This window comes from Pelobates fuscus, chromosome 5 (genome assembly GCF_036172605.1).
Source record: "Pelobates fuscus isolate aPelFus1 chromosome 5, aPelFus1.pri, whole genome shotgun sequence".
NCBI classification, from domain to species: domain Eukaryota; kingdom Metazoa; phylum Chordata; class Amphibia; order Anura; family Pelobatidae; genus Pelobates; species Pelobates fuscus.
Genome location: NC_086321.1, coordinates 282,875,632 through 282,896,803, shown reverse-complemented (window position 1 = coordinate 282,896,803; position 21,172 = coordinate 282,875,632). Strand labels below are relative to the sequence as shown.

Sequence of the window (21,172 nt, the reverse complement as noted above, 5' to 3'; positions counted from 1 at the left end):
TGGCGGGAGGGGGACCCTAAGGGTGGGGGGGACCTAGAGACCCTATAGTGCCAGGAAAACGAGTATGTTTTCCTGGCACTATAGTGGTCCTTTAAGTGCCTCCATACATATTTTATATTTCTTTTTACAGAACAGAAAGGTCTTTATTTTAATAGCACAGCACTGAGTGTGGGATTTTTTTTTACAAAAAATAAATATATATTTTTCACAGCTTATATGCCTATAATAATATTTACACATCCTGTGCAGCTACAGAAAAATAATTCAAAATATATTCACGTATCAGTCCTCATTCTTAGAATCCTAACATGTCTAGGATCTAAATGCAATTTTGGTAGTTAAAGCTAACCCAATACCAGCCCTCTCTGTAACACTATACCAACCCTACCCCTAACTCTATGCTTACACTAACTCTAACTGTATACACTAACCTTTCATCTACACTATCCCTAAGCCAGCATTAACCCGTACCTCAACCAAACACTACTCTTATACTAACCCTTACTCTAACCTTATCGTAATGTACCCCTAATGTAACCCTATCCCTAAGCTTAAAGTATACCCTACGCTGATATCAGTACAGCCAATAACAGGCGTACATTACCTCCAGCTACTGGCTGTTTTCAGCCAAAAGCACAAATGTTGTGCATTTGTTGTGCATGCTCCATAGGGCCACAGTGCTTTTCAATGAGAAGCATCAGATTGGACCCATCGTGATAATCTCAAAAAAAGAGGATGGTCTGCCACTGAAAGACCAGAAAGGGGCTGGATAAAAGAGGAGTTTGTTTGACTTTAACAGTGTGGCAATCACAATCTAAAGAAGAGGAACACTGTAAGTCTATAAATACAGTGAGGGAAAGAAATATTTGATCCCCTGCAACGTTTGTCCACTGACAAAGAAATGATCAGTCTATAATTTTATTGGTAGGTGTATTTTAACAATGAGAGACATAATAACAATTGATTTAGATGTCAATGAGTGAAATAAGTATTTGATCCCTATCAATCAGCAAGATTTCTGGCTCCCAGGTGTATTTTATACAGGTAACGAGCTGAGATTAGGAGCACTCTCTTAAAGGGACTGCTCCTAATCTCAGCTCGTTACCTGTATAAAAGACACCTGTCCACAGAAGCAATCAATCCGATTCCAAACTCTCCACCATGGCCAAGACCAAAGAGCTGTCCAAGGATGTCAGGGACAAGATTGTAGACCTACACAAGGCTGGAATGGGCTGACGAAGGTGACAACAGTTGGTGTGATTATTCGCAAATGGAAGAAACACAAAATAACTGTCAGTCTCCCTCAGTCTTGTGCTCCATGCAAGATCTCACCTCATGGAAGTTCAATGATCATGACTCATGAGTATGGTGATGAATCAGTCCAGAACTACATGGGAGGATCTTGTTAATGATTTCAAGGCAGCTGGGAACATAGTCACCAAGAAAACAATTGGTAACACACTACGCCGTAAAGGACTGAAATCCTGCAGCGCCCGCAAAGTCCCGCTGCTCAAGAAAGCACATGTACAGACCCGTCTGAAGTTTGCCAATGGACATCTGAGTGATTCAGAGGAGAACTGGGTGAAAGTTTTGTGGTCAAATGAGACTAAAATCGAGTTCTTTGCCTTCAACTCAACTCAACGTGTTTGGAGGAGGAGGATTGCTGCCTATGACCCCAAGAACACCATCCCCACCGTCAAACATGGAGGTGGGAACATTATGCTTTGGAGTGTTTTTCTGCTAAGGGGACAGGACAACTGCACCGCATCAAGGGGATGATGGACGGGGCCATGTACCGTCAAATCATGGGTGAAAGCCTCCTTCTCTCAGCCAGGGTGTTGAAAATGGGTCGTGGATGGGTATTCCAGCATGACAATGACCAAAAAGACACAGCCAATGCAAAAATGGAGTGGCTCAAGAAGAAGCACATTAAGGTCCTGGAGTGGCCTAGCCAGTCTCCAGACCTTAATCCCATAGAAAATCTGTGGAGGGAGCTGAAAGTTCGAGTTGCCAAACGTCAACCTCGAAACCTTAATGACTTGGAGAGGATCTGCAAAGAGGAGTGGGACAAAATCCCTCCTGAGATGTGTGCAAACCTGGTGGTCAACTACAAGAAATGCCTGACCTCTGTTATTGCCAACAAGGGTTTTGCCATTATGTAGTAAGTCGAAGGGGTCAATACTTTTTTAACTTATTGACATACAATCAATTTAGAACTTTTTTGACATGCGTTTTTCTGGATTTTTTTTGTTTTGTTATTCTGTCTCTTACTTTTAGAATACACATAGTATTAAAATTATAGACTGATCATTTCTTTGTCAGTGGTCAAACATTCAAAGTCAGCAGGGGATCAAATACTTTTTTCACCTCACTGTAGATATTAAGATTTATAGCATTAGACTGTTCGTTAAAATGTTTAAGTCCATTATGATCTTACATATTTAGTGAATAATTTCCTACAAGAAGGGCGATAAGTCCTTAGGTCCTTTTCTACCATGTAGTGCAAATGTGTTTACTAGAGTGCTGGACACATGGAAAAAGTCAAGTGTCTTTTTAATATTTGTCCACTACCTTAGAAACCCATTTCAGGATTGTAGAAAGTATCTTGGTTAAAGATCTTGTTTGATGATGAAGTCTGGGAAAATTAACCACTATGATAAAATGCATGAAGCAGAATAGAACTTGCACACGTGTGAAGACTTAGATCTGTGCTCTGCTATCCCAAGACATTGTGCTGCCTGGGTCAAAAGATACATATGTTACCATATCATATCCATGTCCAACACAAAAAAAATCTCACTCTCATTACAATATACAATTCCTTTATTATTTCATACCTCCTTCTACTGCCTTCTCCAGATCCATCACAAACCTTCTGTCCCCCAATAATCCCTTGCCACTAGCCATTGGTAAGGTATAAATATAAACAAGAAGGGGCCTGTTGCTGCTGACACTTGATGAAGAGGAACCTAGAGAAGCTACATTTGCTGCCCCTTGCTAGTGCCTCCTGAGTCCAATGAATCTACTGAAACTCCAATAGGACAGACTCTGATTCTTACAAAGTGTCCCTACATAACAAAAAGGACATTTGTTAATTGTAATATATTGAATTGAAGTACAAGGAGGGGACCAGCTATGCCAAGTAAAGATGCCTATTTTGCGACAAATGGAGACATGGATAATGGGCCAGGTAGAATAAATTTAAAATGTTGCCTTTTGTCTATTGTTTTTCAAATAAACCGTAGGCTTGATGGAGTGACATTACTAGAAAGATGCAATGATGTTGTAATGAGCCAGTGAACATAACTCAATTGTTTTACATAGGTAATTCACTAAACTGGGGTTTGTTGAGAGATGGGAATGGAAGAGATAACAAGGGTCGTGGATGGGTATTCCAGCATGACAATGACCAAAAACACACAGCCAATGCAAAAATGGAGTGACTCAAGAAGAAGCACATTAAGGTCCTAGCAAACCGGGAAATATAACTGAGATAGTTCAGTTCTTTTGGTTTCAGATTGGAAATTATTTTATTAGTACTTCATCTTATTTTATTGAATGACCCTGCTAGTGTAATGCATTGTTATCAATATTGTGTATATGAAGTTACCACTTGCTTTGTGTTTCATGTGAACATGTAAAGCTGCTATTCCTATGTTTTTCTGCAGGAACTGAAGAAAATGTGAAGCTCCTACGTATCCACCGACACCACCTAGGGACTGTAAAAGGTGGGCTAGCCCAGTCTGTAGTTCTCCCTTGCCTTTTTCTTCTACGTACGTCTCAGTCCCAGCAAGGCGCAAATACAACAAATGAGTCGCCACGCATTAAGTGGAGTCGTATCCAGCCTGGGCCAGAACAGAAAAAATTGGCTGTGTTGGTGGCTCGTGAGAATGTCGTGAAAGTTGCTCGTGGCTATGAGGGAAGGGTTTCATTGCCTGGATATGCTCATAATCGCTACAATGCCACCCTAGTCTTGTCCTCTGCCCGTTCCAGTGACTCAGGAGTGTACCATTGTGAGGTGGTCCTAGGGATAGAAGATGAACAGGATACTGTGCAGTTGGAAGTGACTGGTAGGTGGAATGTTTTAGAACATAAGGAGGAGGGATACATTTGCTAACGGACATCATGTAGAAAATTTGTTGGAATACCTTTTTATGCTTGCACTAATGTTGTGCTTATGCACCATTTTCTTACATAGAAAATGGTTACTTCACACATTATACATTGGGAATTTGTTTTTGCCTTTTCTGTAATGCACCAAAATAATTAATATTTTACACTTTTTATTCATCTTCCAGATTATTTACTCTGCTTTCTTAATAATTTTACCATTGGTTACTCTCACAAAAGAAGGAAAATAACCAATATTAATAGTGAAAAATAGATGCATTCTCAATTTTAAGGTTTGTTGTTCCTTAAAAATGAAGGTTGTGAAAACTGTTCACCTTTTACATAAATTCCACCACTCTGACAATGGTGGAAAAATTGTTCAGAAAGAGAATACATACTCGAAAATAAGAAAAGTGGCAAAAACAGCCTAAAAGTGAACACAATACTTTTTATACACAACCCCCATGTATTGTGTAAAACATGCTCCAAATTCCTATATTTTATGTAGGCAATAAAATAGCTCTTACTTAAATTAGTACATTTGTTCTTATATTTACTTTTTAGTTATGAACATAGAGACCTCCAAAAATTTAAAGAAAGAAATATCTCTAGTGGCATGTTGTCAGCAAAATGTTAACATTACTGTTTCTCAGTAATAGCACTATATATTTTACATTGCCAAAGAAAGAGGACAGCATCTATGCAGCAAATTCACTTCATTAAGATGTAGTTTGTCTGCTAAGAATGTCCTTTTAATCGAATATGCCTCTGAATTAGTGAAGACCAGGCCAGCAAACTCAAGGTTAATATTCAATGTTTGTGTAAGCAACGTTTTTCCTATTGTGCGTGTATAGAGTATAGAGTGCGTTCACCAATGCATCGCATTCTTTTACATTTCTTTGTTCTTCCATTTCACATCCACTGTTACCACCCAACTCCTCTCCTGATTATTATTTTAATGTGTTTACATACCCTCTTGCTTCCTCACTCATTCACTACCTCCATCAGTTTAATGCTCTGTGAGATGACTTCAGAGCTCAGCCTCTCTCACTAATGCCCACGTTCACTGTATTTTTTTATTTTACTTCTATTCTTTCACATCCGACATCCCCATCCTAATGCTTTGCATTCATTAAACACATGGTCATTAATTTTAATTCACTTCCACCCTGTCTTGTGTACTCACTACTAACTCTGTTCTATCTGTTCAATGTCACCCCTTGTCTCTTCCGTTCAGTGTCAGTTACAATCCCCTTGTTTCATCCCCTTCCTATTTGTTTTATTCACTATGTTCCTCAACAACTCATATTCACGTGTCCCCTTTATTGGTATCCTTATAGGTATTGTTAATGTTCCCCGACAATCTGTACCATTCAGCCATCCCAGCCCCCAACCTCTGGTTAAAGTATTTCTATGCCAGTTCGATAAAAATAATTTAAAAGGTTAATTTGTTACACCTTTTTGGCAAAAATATAGTCATTCAAAGTGTTGTAGTGTTCCAAATTTCGTAGAATTAGCCCTGAACTGGAGTGCTTCGGAAATACACTGAATTTAAGATGATCTCCCCAATACTGTCTGATGATGATACTGACTTGAACAGTAATTGTTCCATAATGGTTCCTGAGCAATGCCTGAATCAGTACCAAATGAAAATAAATAAAAATAATAAGCTAGTTCACTGGTTACAACAACAGCAGCCAGCAGACATGATGTTATAAATTAATGGATACTTACATACAGGATACATAATAACCATTGTGCGCTCTCTGGGGACCCAACTTTTAACTTTTCAATTCATTGTTGTCCATTGGCTGAATTTTGCTTCCTTCATTTTGCCTGCAAAAAGCTTAACTTTTAAACTGTCTTTGATAACTTTCTTAATTCTTATTCTTTGTCTAAAAAATGAGATATTCCAACGTTTTAGCAGACACCAAACATTTTGGGAACATTAAAATGGCTCTGTAACCTAAAAACTTACCTTTCTCCTATTGTTTCTTCTTTCAGAATGTTTTTATTTTCTTCATTTCTTTCCATTGCTCCATGGTCCAGTTCTTATGCTCATTTTCCATTAAAGGTGCTTTTTGAGGTGGACCGGGGTCGCAGGGGCCGCAGCTGGCTAACCGTCAGGAGGGGAGCGATGTGCTGTGCTGCTCCCCTCCTGCCGCTTTGTGTAGAGCATCCACGCGGTCTGACAGGAAGTGCTCACCGAGAGAGCACTTTGTGTCAGACTCAGATGGGTACCGCAACCACGGCAAACAGGTAGGGGGTGTAATAAAGGGTCTGCAGGGAAAGGGGGGTGGGGGTGGAGGATTTAAAGGGAAAGGGGGATAGAGAAATAAAGGGTCTGCATGGGAAGGGAGGGAATAAAGGGTCTGCAGGGGAAGGGGGAAGAAATGGAAGGTCGACTAGGGAAGGGGAGAGAGAAAAGGAGGGTCTGCAGGGTAAGGGGGGAGAAATGTAGGGGCTGCAGGGGAAGGGGGAGAGAAATGGAGTGGCTGCAGGGAAAGGGGGAAGAGCAATGGAGGGGCTGCAGGGGAGAAAAATGGAGGGGTTGCAAGGGGGGAAGAAATGAAGGGGGTACTGGGGGAATGGGGGGAGCGAGAGAAATGGAGGGGCTGCAGGGGAAGGAGGGGGAATAGAGGTGCTGCAGGGGATGGGGGGAGAAATGGAGGGGCTGCAAGTGGGGAGAAATAGAGGGTCTGCGGGGTAAGGGTGGGGGAGAGAGAAATTGAGATGCTGCAGGGAAAGGAGGGGGTAAATGGAGGGGCTGCAAGGGGGAGAAATGGAGTGGCTGCAGGAAGAGGGTGGAGGAGCAAAATTGAGGAGCAGGAGGGGAGGGGGATAGAAATGGAGTGGCTGCAGGGGAAGAGGAAAGAGAAATGGAGGGGCTGCAGGAGGGGAGAGAAAAATGGACGGGGAGAGAGAGACACATGGAGGGGCAAGAGTGGAGGGGGGAGAAAGACACATGGAGTGGCTGTGGGGGGAATGAGACACATGGAGGGGTTTGGGGGGAGGGCATGATACACATGGAGGGGTTGGGAAGGAGGAAAGGAGACACTTGTAGGGATGAGACACATGGATAGTCTAGGGGAGGGAATGAGACACATGGGGGGATGAGACACATGGACGGGGCTGAGGGGAGGGAATGAGACACGTGGAGAAATGAGACACATGGAGGGGCTGGGGAAATGAGACACATTGAGGGGCTGGAGCGGGACCCAGGGCAATTTTCACACTGGGGCCCGGTGGTTTCTAGTTAGGCCTCTGCTCCCATCACTGCTTCCTGCAAAGTATCAGTAAACACTACAATCTTATTGCTGTGCCACCTGACAACTGCTCACATTTACTACTTCAGTCTCTCTCATAAGCTGCTCTTATCATGATCTGTTTCCATTCCTTCTCCAAATCTCTCATTTGCTGCTCCCCTTTAATCTTTCATCTTCTGATGCCTATTGTTCTCTCATCTCTCACCTTCATCTCCCCCACAATATCTCATCTAGTGTCCCCCACAACCTCTCATGTACTGCTCCAAGCAATCTATTTCTCATCTACTAATCTCCCTCAACCCCTAATCTGCTGCTCCCCAACATATCTCATCTACTGCTCCCCCACAATATCTTATCTACTGATCCCCACAATCCTTCCTCTGCTGCTCCCCCACAATCCTTCATCTACCACTCTCCACAATTTCTCATCTACTGCTCCCCTACAATCCCTTCTATTCTGCTCCCCCACAATTCCTCATCAACTGCTCCCCACAAGATCTCATCTTCTGCTCCCCCAAATCTATATTATTTACTATTCCCCCCCACAGTTTGCAATTTACTCCTTTGTTGTCTTTGTTGTCATTTATTGCCCATCCCCACAATATTCTCTCCCTCAGTTCCCCCCAACCTTTCTATTACTGAGTGAAATATTCTATGCCAACCTCCCCCATCTCTCTGAATTGCCCATTCTATGACACCTGTCAGTCAGCTTCCTGTCTCAATATATCTCTCCCTCTTTTCCCTCCAGATGCCCTACAATTAATACGAGCACACTTAGCGAAACCCACTTAGATGGTGTTTTCTCTGAATTCAGCAGTAATTGCATATTTCTTATTCTTGGCATCCCCATCCCCCTGGCTTTTTTTCACCAACCTCGTCTCTGCTTCAGTCAGTTCCCCCTCCTCTTTCTCCCTCTGAATCTCACCCCTTCTTATGTGACAAGACCCTCTCTTTGTGTAATTCCTTATTTCCTCTCCAAGTCTGCCTGTTTCACAGCTTGCCTACTCTGGTAATTAATAGCAATTATGTAAATTTTCCAGCCTGCGCTGGACAGACACAACTGTGCTTCTCTTTTGTCGGGATAGACGTTTAGAGAGACTAAAAGAAGTCAGCTCATTATCATACTACTGATACGACTAAAATTCAAACCCAGTGACGATGTCATCCCAGCCGATTTATTGTTCTTAAATTGCAGTGATAGTTTACTCAGCTTGTTCAATAATGTTCCTGATTAGTTTGATCTACCGTTTATAACTGTATTTAAAATGCACAGTTGACGTGGTTAGTTGGATTTTTTTTGTAGAAGATATGTCTTCTACAATCATAGTACCAAATTAATAAAATGGATTTATTTACAAAAATAATGTTTGTATTGTCAGTGCTGCACTGTCGTAGACGTAGCTACGGTAATATTAAGTTTGGGGGGACATTACGGGGGCCAAGATTTAGGGAACTAAGGGCTGAGGCCGGGTATCTAACCACAAGACTTTCATGATCATCATCTATTCCCTTTCATCATCCTAGTATTAAGTACTACTAAATCTCTGTATGGGATACACCTCTTTATCTGCATATTTTTTTTAGCACCAAGTACAGCTGTGAACCCAGTGTTATAATGATGTCCAGCATTACAAATACTGCTATAATTTCAAAGTGCATTTTTTATTGCAGCAACATTCTAGCAAGACCATAAGGACGCACTGCTTTTATATGCCGACATTTCAAAGTCAACATTTTTTTTAAAGTGAATATCTGAATGTGTCAAATTAAAGCCATTTATCTAACCAGTAAGTGTAGTCTTTTGTTTAAACCTTCACTATCATTTGTCTGGTTGTCCTTCAGAATGGATCAGCATAGTTTTAAGTGGAGCTAATACAGTCCCCTATTGAAAACGATCCCATTTATTCTTGCCTTTTTGACTTTTTTATGACAAGTCATTATTTTGTGTCACTGTTTTTGCTATTATTGGTCATTATAAAAGAAAGGAAAAAATTAAAAAGTCCTGTTTAAGGGAGAAGAAATTGATAAACAAATAAAGTATTACTCCAGCCACCACAACCACTTCTGCTTTTTGAAATGATCATGGTGGTAGCAATCTGTGTGTGCAGCATTGTAGCTTGAAACACTTCCTATACACACACACACACACGTGACTTATGCTAAATCGCTGCAAAAAGTGTTAGCAGACTGATAAACAATGTAATTAGATGCTTCACAGCCGTCTGCAAATTAAAGCCTAAACGCCCTCCAGCTAGTCAGTTCCTTGTCCATTCCCCACCACCCTCTGTACAGCCCTCCCTTATTCCGCTCCTTAGCGATTAGGAAAAGGGCAGGATTTAGTGGCCAGATGAGCTGTTTGTGAACATGAACTTCAGATGTGGAATGCAGCGTTTATTGGTCCAACACTGCTTCTCTATGAAGCATTTGATTGGACTACAGACATGTGGCGTGATGTCAGAGAAGGAGGGGACGTGATCATGGAGGATTTTTCCTAGTGCTGGATTTCAGTTACGTTTTGCTCAGTTTTCTGCAAAAATATAGGAGGGATATGGCACAAAGTGCAAAATAGGACTAATATACATAAAATTAAATAGAAAAAAGGGCTAGGGTTGTGTTAATTGGTTTGTTATACTTGATCACTATCTCAGCGCCTTACGCCACAATTAAGGGTCTATCCATTTGGCTCAATTCTGTTGTTCATGTTATTCACTAACAGCCGAATCTTAAATGAATTGAGACGAATTGACCCCTGCTATTCTCAAATAAATTTCATTACAGTGATGAGATTCATTCAAAATAGCTAAACCGAATCCCAGTAAAATTAGATCAAATAAATTAAGGCAATTCGGTTACAATTCGGTTGTGTATAGTCAAATTACCCATGTTATATGGAGGTTCAGCTGACAACCACACTGAAGCTGGATGTAAGTGAAAATTCGGTTGAAATTTGTGAATAACGAAATGTGTTAAAACAGTCAAATTGTGACCACTAAACAGTATTTGTCTGCTGTTCCGTTTGTTTTGCATTTAGTGAATACACCGCCAGATTATTACACTAAGCAATAAGTGTGTATTTTAAATAAAATACTATACAACACTAAAGTAAATTCAAATAAATATTCAAATGATCAAAAATAAAACCCTTTGTGTTGTTAAAACAACACAGTATTTTGTTTGCCGTTCCTGAGCACGTCAAGTTAATGGAAATCTGAGAAAGTGGGGTCTATTGAAGAAAGAAAACCAGTGGAGGACACACAAAGCTGCCCACATCTGATGAAAATCTACCCCGATCTCACAATTTTGAGATGCTGAAAGAAGTCCAATGAGGCACTTGTTTAGCATCTAGCAGTCAGGTGGACTCATTTAGACCCATGGCTGACCCAACACATTTTACTGCACATACCCTAACTTCTAACGCACAGCTAATTCACAAATCAGATACAAACATACATAATTATCTATACACGCATACACATATATATAACTAACAACTCACAGACATACTTACTTAGCAACACACATACGCAGACACTCATTCATTCACACAGGCATATGTGCAGACATATTTTTTTACATACTACACTTACATATACAGATACTCATTTATTCATAAATAACACAAGAATCACATTTTTGCCTCATTACATTTTAAAAATGGATTTCTTTGAGTCTGTGTTTGCTGTATACAACAACTTTGAAACACAACTTATGAAAAGATGCAAAGCCAGTGAAGCACTCATAGACAGCTGTTTCATTGTTAACGCAAATCATCAGCATGAGGTTGGTTACTGGCTAGTTTTGAGGCTTGGAGGTACTTGCGAAGCATCAACCAACTGAGTTATGGTGGGGAAAAAATTGTGATTGAATACCCCTTCCACCTGAAGTCTGTGGATAGTTAATACAATGTTAAACAAAAATCTGCACACAAGTCAAGCCATAAGATTTGCTTTTCCCAAAGAAATCACAAATTTGCAGTGATGTTATTACCGCAAAGGATTCTGGGTAGGCATACGCAAATTAGTTCAACAAAGAATCATATTTTTGCCTCATTCCATTTGTTTCTGGAAAACGCAATTTTTTAAATCTTTATTAATAATGTTTGCTTAATATTATATGTTGTTAACATGTTGCTTTAAAAAATAAATATGTGCTACTTGCAAAAATGACTTTCATCTGACTGATTGCACTCTGCAGAGGCGGCATTTGCTCCTAATATCAGATGACAGTAAATGTAGAAGGACATTTATTCTGTTTAGGTGAATCTATGTGCTTCCACCTGCCAAACTAGAAACAAAAAAAACTATTTCTTGATTATAATCTGCCCCAGTAGGCCCCCATACCTTATGTTACTTATTAGTCATGAACTATAAAATGCTGAATTTAATATGATTTAATCACCATGTGAAAGCTACGTGATTATAGAAGATGTATACTAGATTCATTACAGCACCTTTTACTTTATCTGTGGTTTTGGTGGCAGTTTTAGGTGCGGGTATGATTTGCACTCTCTACTTACTAATTTTCAAGCCTCAGGCATGGTACAACTATGGAATCTTCTTGAAGTCAGCTGTTTTAGCCTTATTTTTGCCATTTGCCAGATTTCAGTTTTCTACAATATCGAGTTTAGGAGATAAACCCTTCCATACCATTTCTGATATATCTAACAGGGTTAATCACTAAAATTAGAATTATCAGGAATTCAAATTTAAGCCCAAAATAACCAAACTTGAAAAAAATCTCCAAATCAGCTATGCTTCCAGTTCAGCTACTTGACATCAAACAAGTGATTGTAAAATTTTAAGTCCAATTTGAGCTACCTACAATTCTCAGTTTAGTGAATAAGTCACATAGGGTTATCAGGTCATCAAATGTTTTGACCGGTTTCTGATTGACCCCTGTTTTGTTATTTTGAAATGTGGCAGTATGTGTACCAATTCCATTCATATAGGTAAACTCTATCGATTACTGATTCTTAAAGGAACAAGTGAAGTTGTTATGGTGCCTGGAAGTCCTTGGTGCCGTCTTTCCTTCAGGAGTTAAACTTTTTACAAATGGTTTAACCCCTTACTGCAACAGCGCAACACAAGACCAGGTCAAGACTGGCTTAATTCAGCACTACTGCATTTAATCATTGATGGCAATGCCTGGCTTGCATATTATTGTTAGCTAAGGTAGGTGTCCTACTAAAACAATTTGAATCAAGAAGTATTGTCTAGACCAGGGTCACTCAAAAGGTAAATCCCCAGGTGTTTTAAAACTACAGTTTCCATGATGCTTTGCCATTCTAAAGGCATACCAAAGGCATGCAAAGCATCATGAGAGTTGAAGTTCCACAATATATGGTGATCTACCTTTTGGGCAGCCATGGCTGCCGGGGCCCCAGACAATGCAAGGCCTTAGGTGGCCGCCTAAATCGCCTAATTAGAGAGCCGTCTTTGATTATGACTTTTTGGCCAGTTTGTGAGTTCTGAGAGCAGATTTGAGAAGAGCATTATTGGTTCAATGGCATGAAGAGATATGGAGTTAGGTGGACCGTCACTAAGGAAATGGCACTGATTTTGTGTTTCCAGTCTGTGCTCTCACTAAGCACATCTTACATGCATGTTGTCTACACTGCAATCTAAGAAATAGCTGCTGTCTAGCTGCTGGTACGTTCATCAGAAATTAGCTTTAATTAATAAACTAACTGCATGGCCAGTACTAAATTGAATTTTGCTATAAATCTCCCATGAAATGACAGAATAGAATGGTCACACTACTCTGTACTTGATATTGTATGTTATGATATCTTCATTGGTTTTCACACTAATTACAAAAAAAATCCACCACTGCAGGGGTTTAGTCTACTTTTGTAGTTTCATACGCACCTCCTTTCATGTATTAGATGTTAGGCTAACATTGCATTTTTGCCCAAATCAGCCCCATTTGCCGAAACTTTGCTATTTAGTTTTCAACTCCTTCAATTTAATGTTTAATAAATAAACCTCAGAATTGTAATGTTTAACCCCTTCTGGAATAAAAGGGAATCATGACATGTCACACATGTCATGTGTCCTTAAGGGGTTAAAAATCTTTAGGGTTATTATTTAAGCTAATTATTAGGGCAAATTCACAAGGGTATTACATTTTTAGGCTAAAATAAGGAAATTGAAAACAACTTTTTTTTTTTTTTTTTTTTACCAATTCAGCTTTTTTGCCTGAAAATTTGATTTTCCTAGACAAATCTCCACAATTCCTAGTTTAAGGAACACTGTAAGCACTGCAAATGCTTCATCACAATGACGTGGCTATAGTGTCTGAAGTCTCCAGGATCCATCTATCCATATAGCGTTAAATAGTTTTTAATGTGTTAATGCTAAACGAGAGTGTGTACACATTAGCCTGGGGCCTGTGAGCAGCAATGGGTGGGTGTTATTGGCTGTTTTTTTTTTAGCCTATCACAGCCGCCCATTGCTGGTATGAATTTGTATGGCTAAAGAAGAGTGATATGTCTGCCTTTGCCATACCTCTAGTGGAGGCCCTACATTCAGTGTTAAACTGGTTGAAAATGGTTTAACACTGAATAGAGGTGTTCTGTCAGGGAACTATAACCAATTCTATGAGATAAAGCAGTGGTGCCCAATAGGTACATCCCAAGATGTTTTCAAACTACAGCTTCCATGAAGCTTTGTCATTCTAAAGACATTCTACTGCATGCAAAGCTTCATGTGAGCTGTAGTTCTACAACATCTGGTGATCTATCTACCTTTTGTTTTAAATTAGTTTTATTGTCGTCACAATATGAATGCAGACATCAAACAAGTGATTGTAAAAAGCATTAGGTTGCCTATGCAGAGGCATATGCATCGAAACAGATGAATGCAACAAGACCAGTTTCAGTAAAGATGCTGGTGTGCAGTTTTCAACTAGTAATGCATATCATCAGGGGTTGGCCTAACATGATTCAGCATGTCTAAGTCGATATATATATATATAGATTCCCGGTTCTCGTGCTGAGGATATTTAGTGAGGCGAACCTGTTAAGTGTAGTGTGTTCAGAGCATACCATGTGAGCATGTCTATAACCGGTCTGCATTGAAATTAAAAGTCATCTGTTCAGTGACTGTACGTCGTGCAGGAGTGTCGGTGGGTAGCAGGAGTGTCGGTGGGTAGCAGGATGTCTACCATGTGCTGTCACCAGTGTTCGATGACTAACATGGAAAATCTGTCGTTGATCGGTTGCCGTTAGCAGACGGTTTACCCACTGTGGTGTACTGCTTGTACATTTTGTACTGCTTTTAGGTGTGCAATAAAGCACTTCGATTATGCACCTGTGTAGTGTGGAGCATGGCCGAAACAGGCCTTCGTAAGGGATAGGTATGGAACAGGTTACGGCTGTATAAGTCATGTTAAACTGCTCTAACCTATGGCCTCTGAGGGCTTTGTGATAGAAGAATTGAGTTCGCTGTTTGGTAGAAATATGAAGATGTGGGTAGTCATTGTACTGAGTAGGGTGTGGGTATGGGACTCTGTAGGAGTTTGTGTATGTTGGTGAGCTAGCTTAGCTGTGTACTCTGGGAATTGTACCTTGCAGTGAGGTCTCAAATGGTGGGTTCGACAAGTGTCTAGCAGTGTTGTGTTGGGTTGGGTTGCAGTGACTGGCTCGTCGTCTTCGGAGAATCAGTGTCATCTGTGTCAACCAGTGCGTGACGGTGGTTGCTCTCTTTGTTTGGCTTCGCTGGTGCGAGCATGCGGGGCAAGGGTAAGTAGCTGGTCTCCTTCGAGTGGGTAGCTGTGTTTTCGCGGTGTGTAGCTCATAGAGCTGTGAGGTGTCAATAGTGTGGAGTTGTGTAGGTCTGGTGTGGGTATCGAGAGTAGGTGCTGTGTTTGTGATGGTTGTCTTCTGATTGCTCTATTTATCTGTAAGGGGGTCTGGGGTGGGGGTGGTGGAGTTCGGAGGAAAGAGAGAGGAAGAGGAGGAAAAGGGGAGAAAAAGAGGAAAGGAAAAAAAAAGAAAAAAAAAAAGGGGCGGGGGGGGAGGAAGTGATCTACCTTTTGGGCACCCCTGGCCTAAAGTGTCTCTTTATTGAATACAATTCTTCTGTGCGCAATAGATTTGTTTCATAAGGAGACAGTTTAATTTTTGGATATAATGAATTTGAAACCGTAAATTTAAAATAAGGATTATTGTGCAAACAACATAAAATGAGACACCTCTTCATAAGTCTCATTTAAAGAGCCAACAATGACACAATAATATGACATATAAAAAGTAATATGCTTGGAGAACCATGGGGGGATGGGGCTTTTAGGATTCATGCTAAGGGAGGACATACTGAACATAGACCTCACAGCTGTATGCTAATGGCTGCTTTTGCTGTGAGATAGAACAAAGCGTGGTCAGTAACCAGAAAATCTGTGGATGATTATGGATATATATTCTCATACTTATCAGGGCTGCCCCATCAGAGGTCCTAATAGGTCCAATGAACTCAGAAAAATACTTAAAGGGAGGAGGCATAGTACTTTCTGAGTGTGCTTGAAGGAACACGGTACTAACATCCAGTATGTTATATTTTATATATATTAACATGTTATATATAAAAAAACTCTCTTTTTTAATTTTAAAATTAATATTTACCTTCTCACATTCTATTTTTAAGTGTTCTTGCGGCATTATGCCCCACCCCCTTGTGCTTCATCATTTTCCTATGGGTGAGATCCAATCATAGAGAAGCATTGCAGACTTTAAGTGCATGCGCGGAAAATCAAATTATACCCATAGGAAATCATTACATTCAATGATTCTCTATGAGAAATTCTGCAATCACAAGCTGTGAGCTGAATCAGAGATCAGTTCACCTCTGTGTTATGTCTACCATAAAAAGGCTTGTTGGTTGTGCCCAGGAGCGCAATAACGTCGACATCAGTGCACTACGCATGCTGACATCACATTTATATACACACAAGTTTGGGATACAGCTTGGTAACTAAAAAACAGAAATTAAACAGCACATAGTAATGTATTGGAACACATGTTTAATGAGCTAGATAATGATTGCACTCACAAAATGAAAGAAAAATGAGCACTTTGAGATCCAAATGGGCTATAGTCATCCACTCTCCTTCTTTGACTGGAATCGGTGACCTTTGTGAAACAGGAATCTCAGCAGATGGAGTCAGGAACCAGTAAAAAATATTATTTATTTCGGCAATAATAAGCCTTCAGTAATAAAAAAATGTAATAAAACCAATAGACATAAAATACAAAATATCCAACGCGTTTCTTCCACACAAGGTGGACTTCCTCAGGGATAAGAATCAGCAAATAATACCATGCAATGTGATGTATAATCTCAGACCCCCCAAAATACCATTTATGTAGTACCAGTTCTGATATAACAGTAAGATTGGGTATGAGAGCAGGGATGCTTTTTTTTTGCAAAAACAGAATATTCAAGGGCATAATTGATATGTATGTGAACAGATTTTTGATCCAAGAAAAAATCTGATTGCCATTATCAAGCCAAGAGGATTTCTTTTTGCTTTTTGTGGCATAATGGGAAATGGCTACAATAGGGTTTTTCTTGCCTTCTTTTGGATCAACACTATAAAAGAATGGGTTTCAAGGTTTACCTTGATGGACTTTAGTAATTTTACAACCTAGACTACTATGTAACTATACCTTCGCTATGCCTCTGCAGCATTGATAATTCACTGTATAATGAATTAACCATTGAGAAAGCAAATCAAAGTTTCCTCTTCCCTGCCCAGTGTAATGCATAAACCTAATTTGCAATGCAGCCTTTATTTTTGTAATGGACATTTATAGGTTTAGTCACACAACCCAGAATTGTGGAGAATTGGCAAGGGAATTTCAAGTTTTAGGTCAAAAATGGTAACTTGAAAAATGTCTCCACTTCAGTTTTCTTTCCTAAGCTTTTATGGAGTTAAAGAGACACTATAGTCACCAGAACAACTACAGCTTATTGTATTTGTTCTGGTGAGTACAGTCAGTCCCTGCAGGCTTTTTGCAGTAAACACTGTATTTTCAGAGACAAGACAGTGTTTACATTACAGCTTAGGGATATCTCCAGTGGCCACTCTTTAGATAGCTACTAGAGGTGCTTCCAAGGGGAAGTGCTGCATAGTGTACAGCACTGACTTTTGGTGTCTCCACCTTCTGCATGGATACACTGAACTTTCCTCATAGAGATGCATTGATTCAATGCATCTCAATGAGGAGATGCTGATTGACCAGGGTGGTGTTTGAGCTCCGGTCTGCCTCTCAGTCAATCCAATGCATTCCTATGGGAAATCATTGCAATTGGCTGAAATCATTACTTCTGATCATGTCGGCCAAGAAGGAAGATCAGGTGCAGAACCAGCACCAACAGACAGGAATAACGATAAGATTTTACTTTAGGGTGCAAGGAGGCCAGTGAGGCTAGATAGTGATTTTCCCACTATAGGGTCAGAAATACATGTTTGTGTTCCTGACCTTATAGCGTTCCTTTAACCCCTTAAGGACCAAACTTCTGGAATAAAAGGGAATCATGACATGTCACACACGTCATGTGTCCTTAAGGGGTTAAATTTGCATTTCCTTGGACAATTGAAAGTTCCAGTTAATTCCAGTTAACTAAATAAGATATTGAGTGATAATTGTAATATTGTGCCTGATTGAATCCATCCACACCAAAATCAGATCTTCATGTGATAGAGTAATATTTTCATAGCATAGTAATATATATATATATATAATACTAAACCCTTTGAAAACAATGTTTCAAACTGCTTTTTGGAATGAACATTTTAGTGACACAATAAGCTGGTTAATGGTATTTGTAGCATTATTTTGAGAACAATGGAAGGATCACAGATTGTACAAAAATTGAGAATGCACCTTTTGTAATAAAAGTATATATAATTTAGGATTGGTCACTTTTTGTGAGCTGCAGAATATTCATGAAATATACAAATGATGTATTCCTTACATTTTCTTAATATATCTCACACAAAAGATGGAATAAAAAAAAAAGAAACACAGATTACAAAACTGTTCTCAAAACAGGGGTGTTGCTATGATAAAAAAAATACCCTGGACTTGAGCCCCCCTGAAAATTTGGTTATCCGTAAAGCTCCACCTCTGTCCTCTGAACAACACCCACCACTGCCCCTCACTAACTCCACCGCTTAACACACCTCTTGAAACACTCATATTTACTTACAGAGACAAACACAGAAACACATACACACATAGACATAGACTGTTAGACATGCACATACAGAGACATGCACAAGCACACACAGGGTTTGCCAGAAAACTCAGTACTTACACCACTGTGGCCAACAAGTGTACCAACATGTTAATTTCCATTGCCTTACCCTATGATTGCTCCTAGACTTTAAAGGGTTTTGTTAAAATTTTAAAAAAATTGTGAAAAATATTGTCGCTCTTCTTTTTAAGTGTTCCTCTGTGTTCTGTTCTGTGTCGACCTCCTAGTTGCATACCCCTCCAACACTAGGATGAGATGGTCCACTAAGGAACATCTCATTCTAGGACTGTCCCTATTCCATAATCCCTTGCCCAGCAGGGAATTATCTCAAAAGTAAAAGATTACCAAAGAGCTGCCCCAGTCATCACATGATTGGAACTGCTTAATAAACACATCACAGTTTACTGTTTAGTATCAGGTCTCTGCTGCTGTCAGACACTCTCTGTAATGACAGTGGGGTTGGGAAGCTCTAAGCACCATGCACTTTGCAATAACGCTTAGTCTTTAACTACTGTCATTGACAGCCAACCAGTGACATGAAATTGTAGCTTTTGATCATACAAGAGAATGTAATTGGCTAAATTACCATACATTTAACTGCCAACCTGACTTCTGGCATAAATGATTTATATTTGACAAAAATGTAATCAAACCAACATAATGAGGCTTGTTGATGCTATGTTTACATTAAATCGGTTTCTTTATAATCTTCACAGTGCCTCATCAGGGTAACCTGAGCATGAGCATCTATATACCAGCTTATTTTTATAATGCAAATTTTGTTACATATGCATAACACATATTTTTAACAAGCAATTAAAAATCTGTTCTTTTTTTCTTTTTCTCGCCCAGGTCTAGTGTTCCATTACCGGGCAGCCAGTAACCGCTACGCTTTGACATACCCAGAGGCCGTGCTGTCTTGCCAAGAGAACTCTGCTGTGATTGCCTCCCCGGATCAACTGCAGGCCGCGTTTGAAGATGGCTTGGACAATTGTGATGCTGGCTGGCTTTCTGATCGATCCGTAAGGTGCAGTAAGAGAGAGATTATATATTGTTATAGCTACAAATCAGAGATGGGTGGGAATAAAAATCGGTCCCTGAAATAAGGTTTTGCCAACCTTATCCCTTTGTACCAGTGACTACTGAGTTTGTTTGCATGATGTAGTGATAGAGCAGCTGCTGTCCTGGAGTGTAACTCAGACTAATTTTAAGCCGGCTGGAACATATAGGTTGGGATACCTTCAAACTGCTGTTGCCCTATGGTTAAAGGAACCCAACCTTAATAAAAAAAATAAGATAAAAACTTACTATAAAAGATATGGGGAAATAATGCATGACATCCAACCTTCAGCCATGTAGTCTTTGCATCACTGTCCAGAATCTCTGAATACTCATTCCCTTTCCAGTCTGTATTAAGGGAATTGGAATAAATGAATTAAGGGGATTGTTTTGTTTTATGGTTGTAGCTTGGATGTTTGTGAATGGCTGAATTAGCAAATGTACAGAGAGTTGGCTGTTTTAACAGCTAATTGAATAGCATTCACATTGTAGTACAAATACAGCTGAAATAACTAGATTTCTCTTTTTGTGAAAAATAAACTTTCAGTTAAAATAGCTGAGCTTGGTCACATATAATAACTCTGTTCAGCATTGTTCCCAATAAGCCCTCTATCCTTGCCTACGTTCTGTAAACCTGTTAGATAAGCTGGGGTTCTGGTATTCTAGAAAGGTGAACTATGGAGCATTGGTGTTTTATATAGAAGTGATAAATAGTATCCTTGAAATCAAACACACGAATAACAAATTATTATTATATTTTAAGTATCTACTCACAAATGTTTGTGACGTTATTGCCCTTTCAGTAGATATTATCTTATTGGGTTTTTTTAGATTCTTTTATTTTTCTATATATATGTGTGACTAAATTCAGCCCTGAAGTTGATACATAATGGTTTGATGAATTATATGCTTTGAAAAGAATCCATCATTAATGAAAAGAAATCCAGTGTACAAGCTTTTAAGAGCAGCATGGACCTTGGCCAACGTCAAGCTAAGTTTATGAAGTATGTGTTCCCTTGAAAAAGGGTTGTTAGACCAATGATTGTAATCAGTTATCTGATTCACCCAGTTTCTGACTCAATATCCGAAGCAATATAACAGGCGATTGAATTAATAGAGTAACACTGAATTTTAGTACGGCTTATGTGAAGCAATAGAAAGAGTTAGGTAGTTGGTACATGAATCAATGTGAAGAGCTATAGAGAGAGACTGATTTTATTGTCATCAACTTCAACATTTTGTTTCAAGAAAACTATTCATCTTTTTCTTCTTCAATGAAGTACATGATTGATAAAAAAAAAATATTCCAGTTAAGCACATTGCACAAAAACACTTTTTAAAAAATTACTAACTAATATTGCTTGTAACTAGACTACCTAACTTCTAAAGAACATTCACCTGAACATTTGCTGCTGATTTTAAGAAAATGTGCTTGCATTTGTTAAATATACACTGAACAAAATTATAAACGCAACACTT

The 21,172-nt window shown here is 39.4% G+C and overlaps 1 protein-coding gene across 1 annotated transcript in view; it reads left to right on the top strand.

Moving 5' to 3' along the window:
• Positions 1–21,172, top strand: part of NCAN (neurocan) — a 140,910-nt gene that overhangs the window by 64,644 nt on the left and 55,094 nt on the right. The window contains exons 3-4 of the mRNA XM_063455369.1: positions 3,669–4,070; positions 19,487–19,661. Of these exons, the coding sequence (XP_063311439.1) occupies positions 3,669–4,070; positions 19,487–19,661 (577 nt within the window). The remainder of the gene's footprint in view (positions 1–3,668; positions 4,071–19,486; positions 19,662–21,172) is intronic.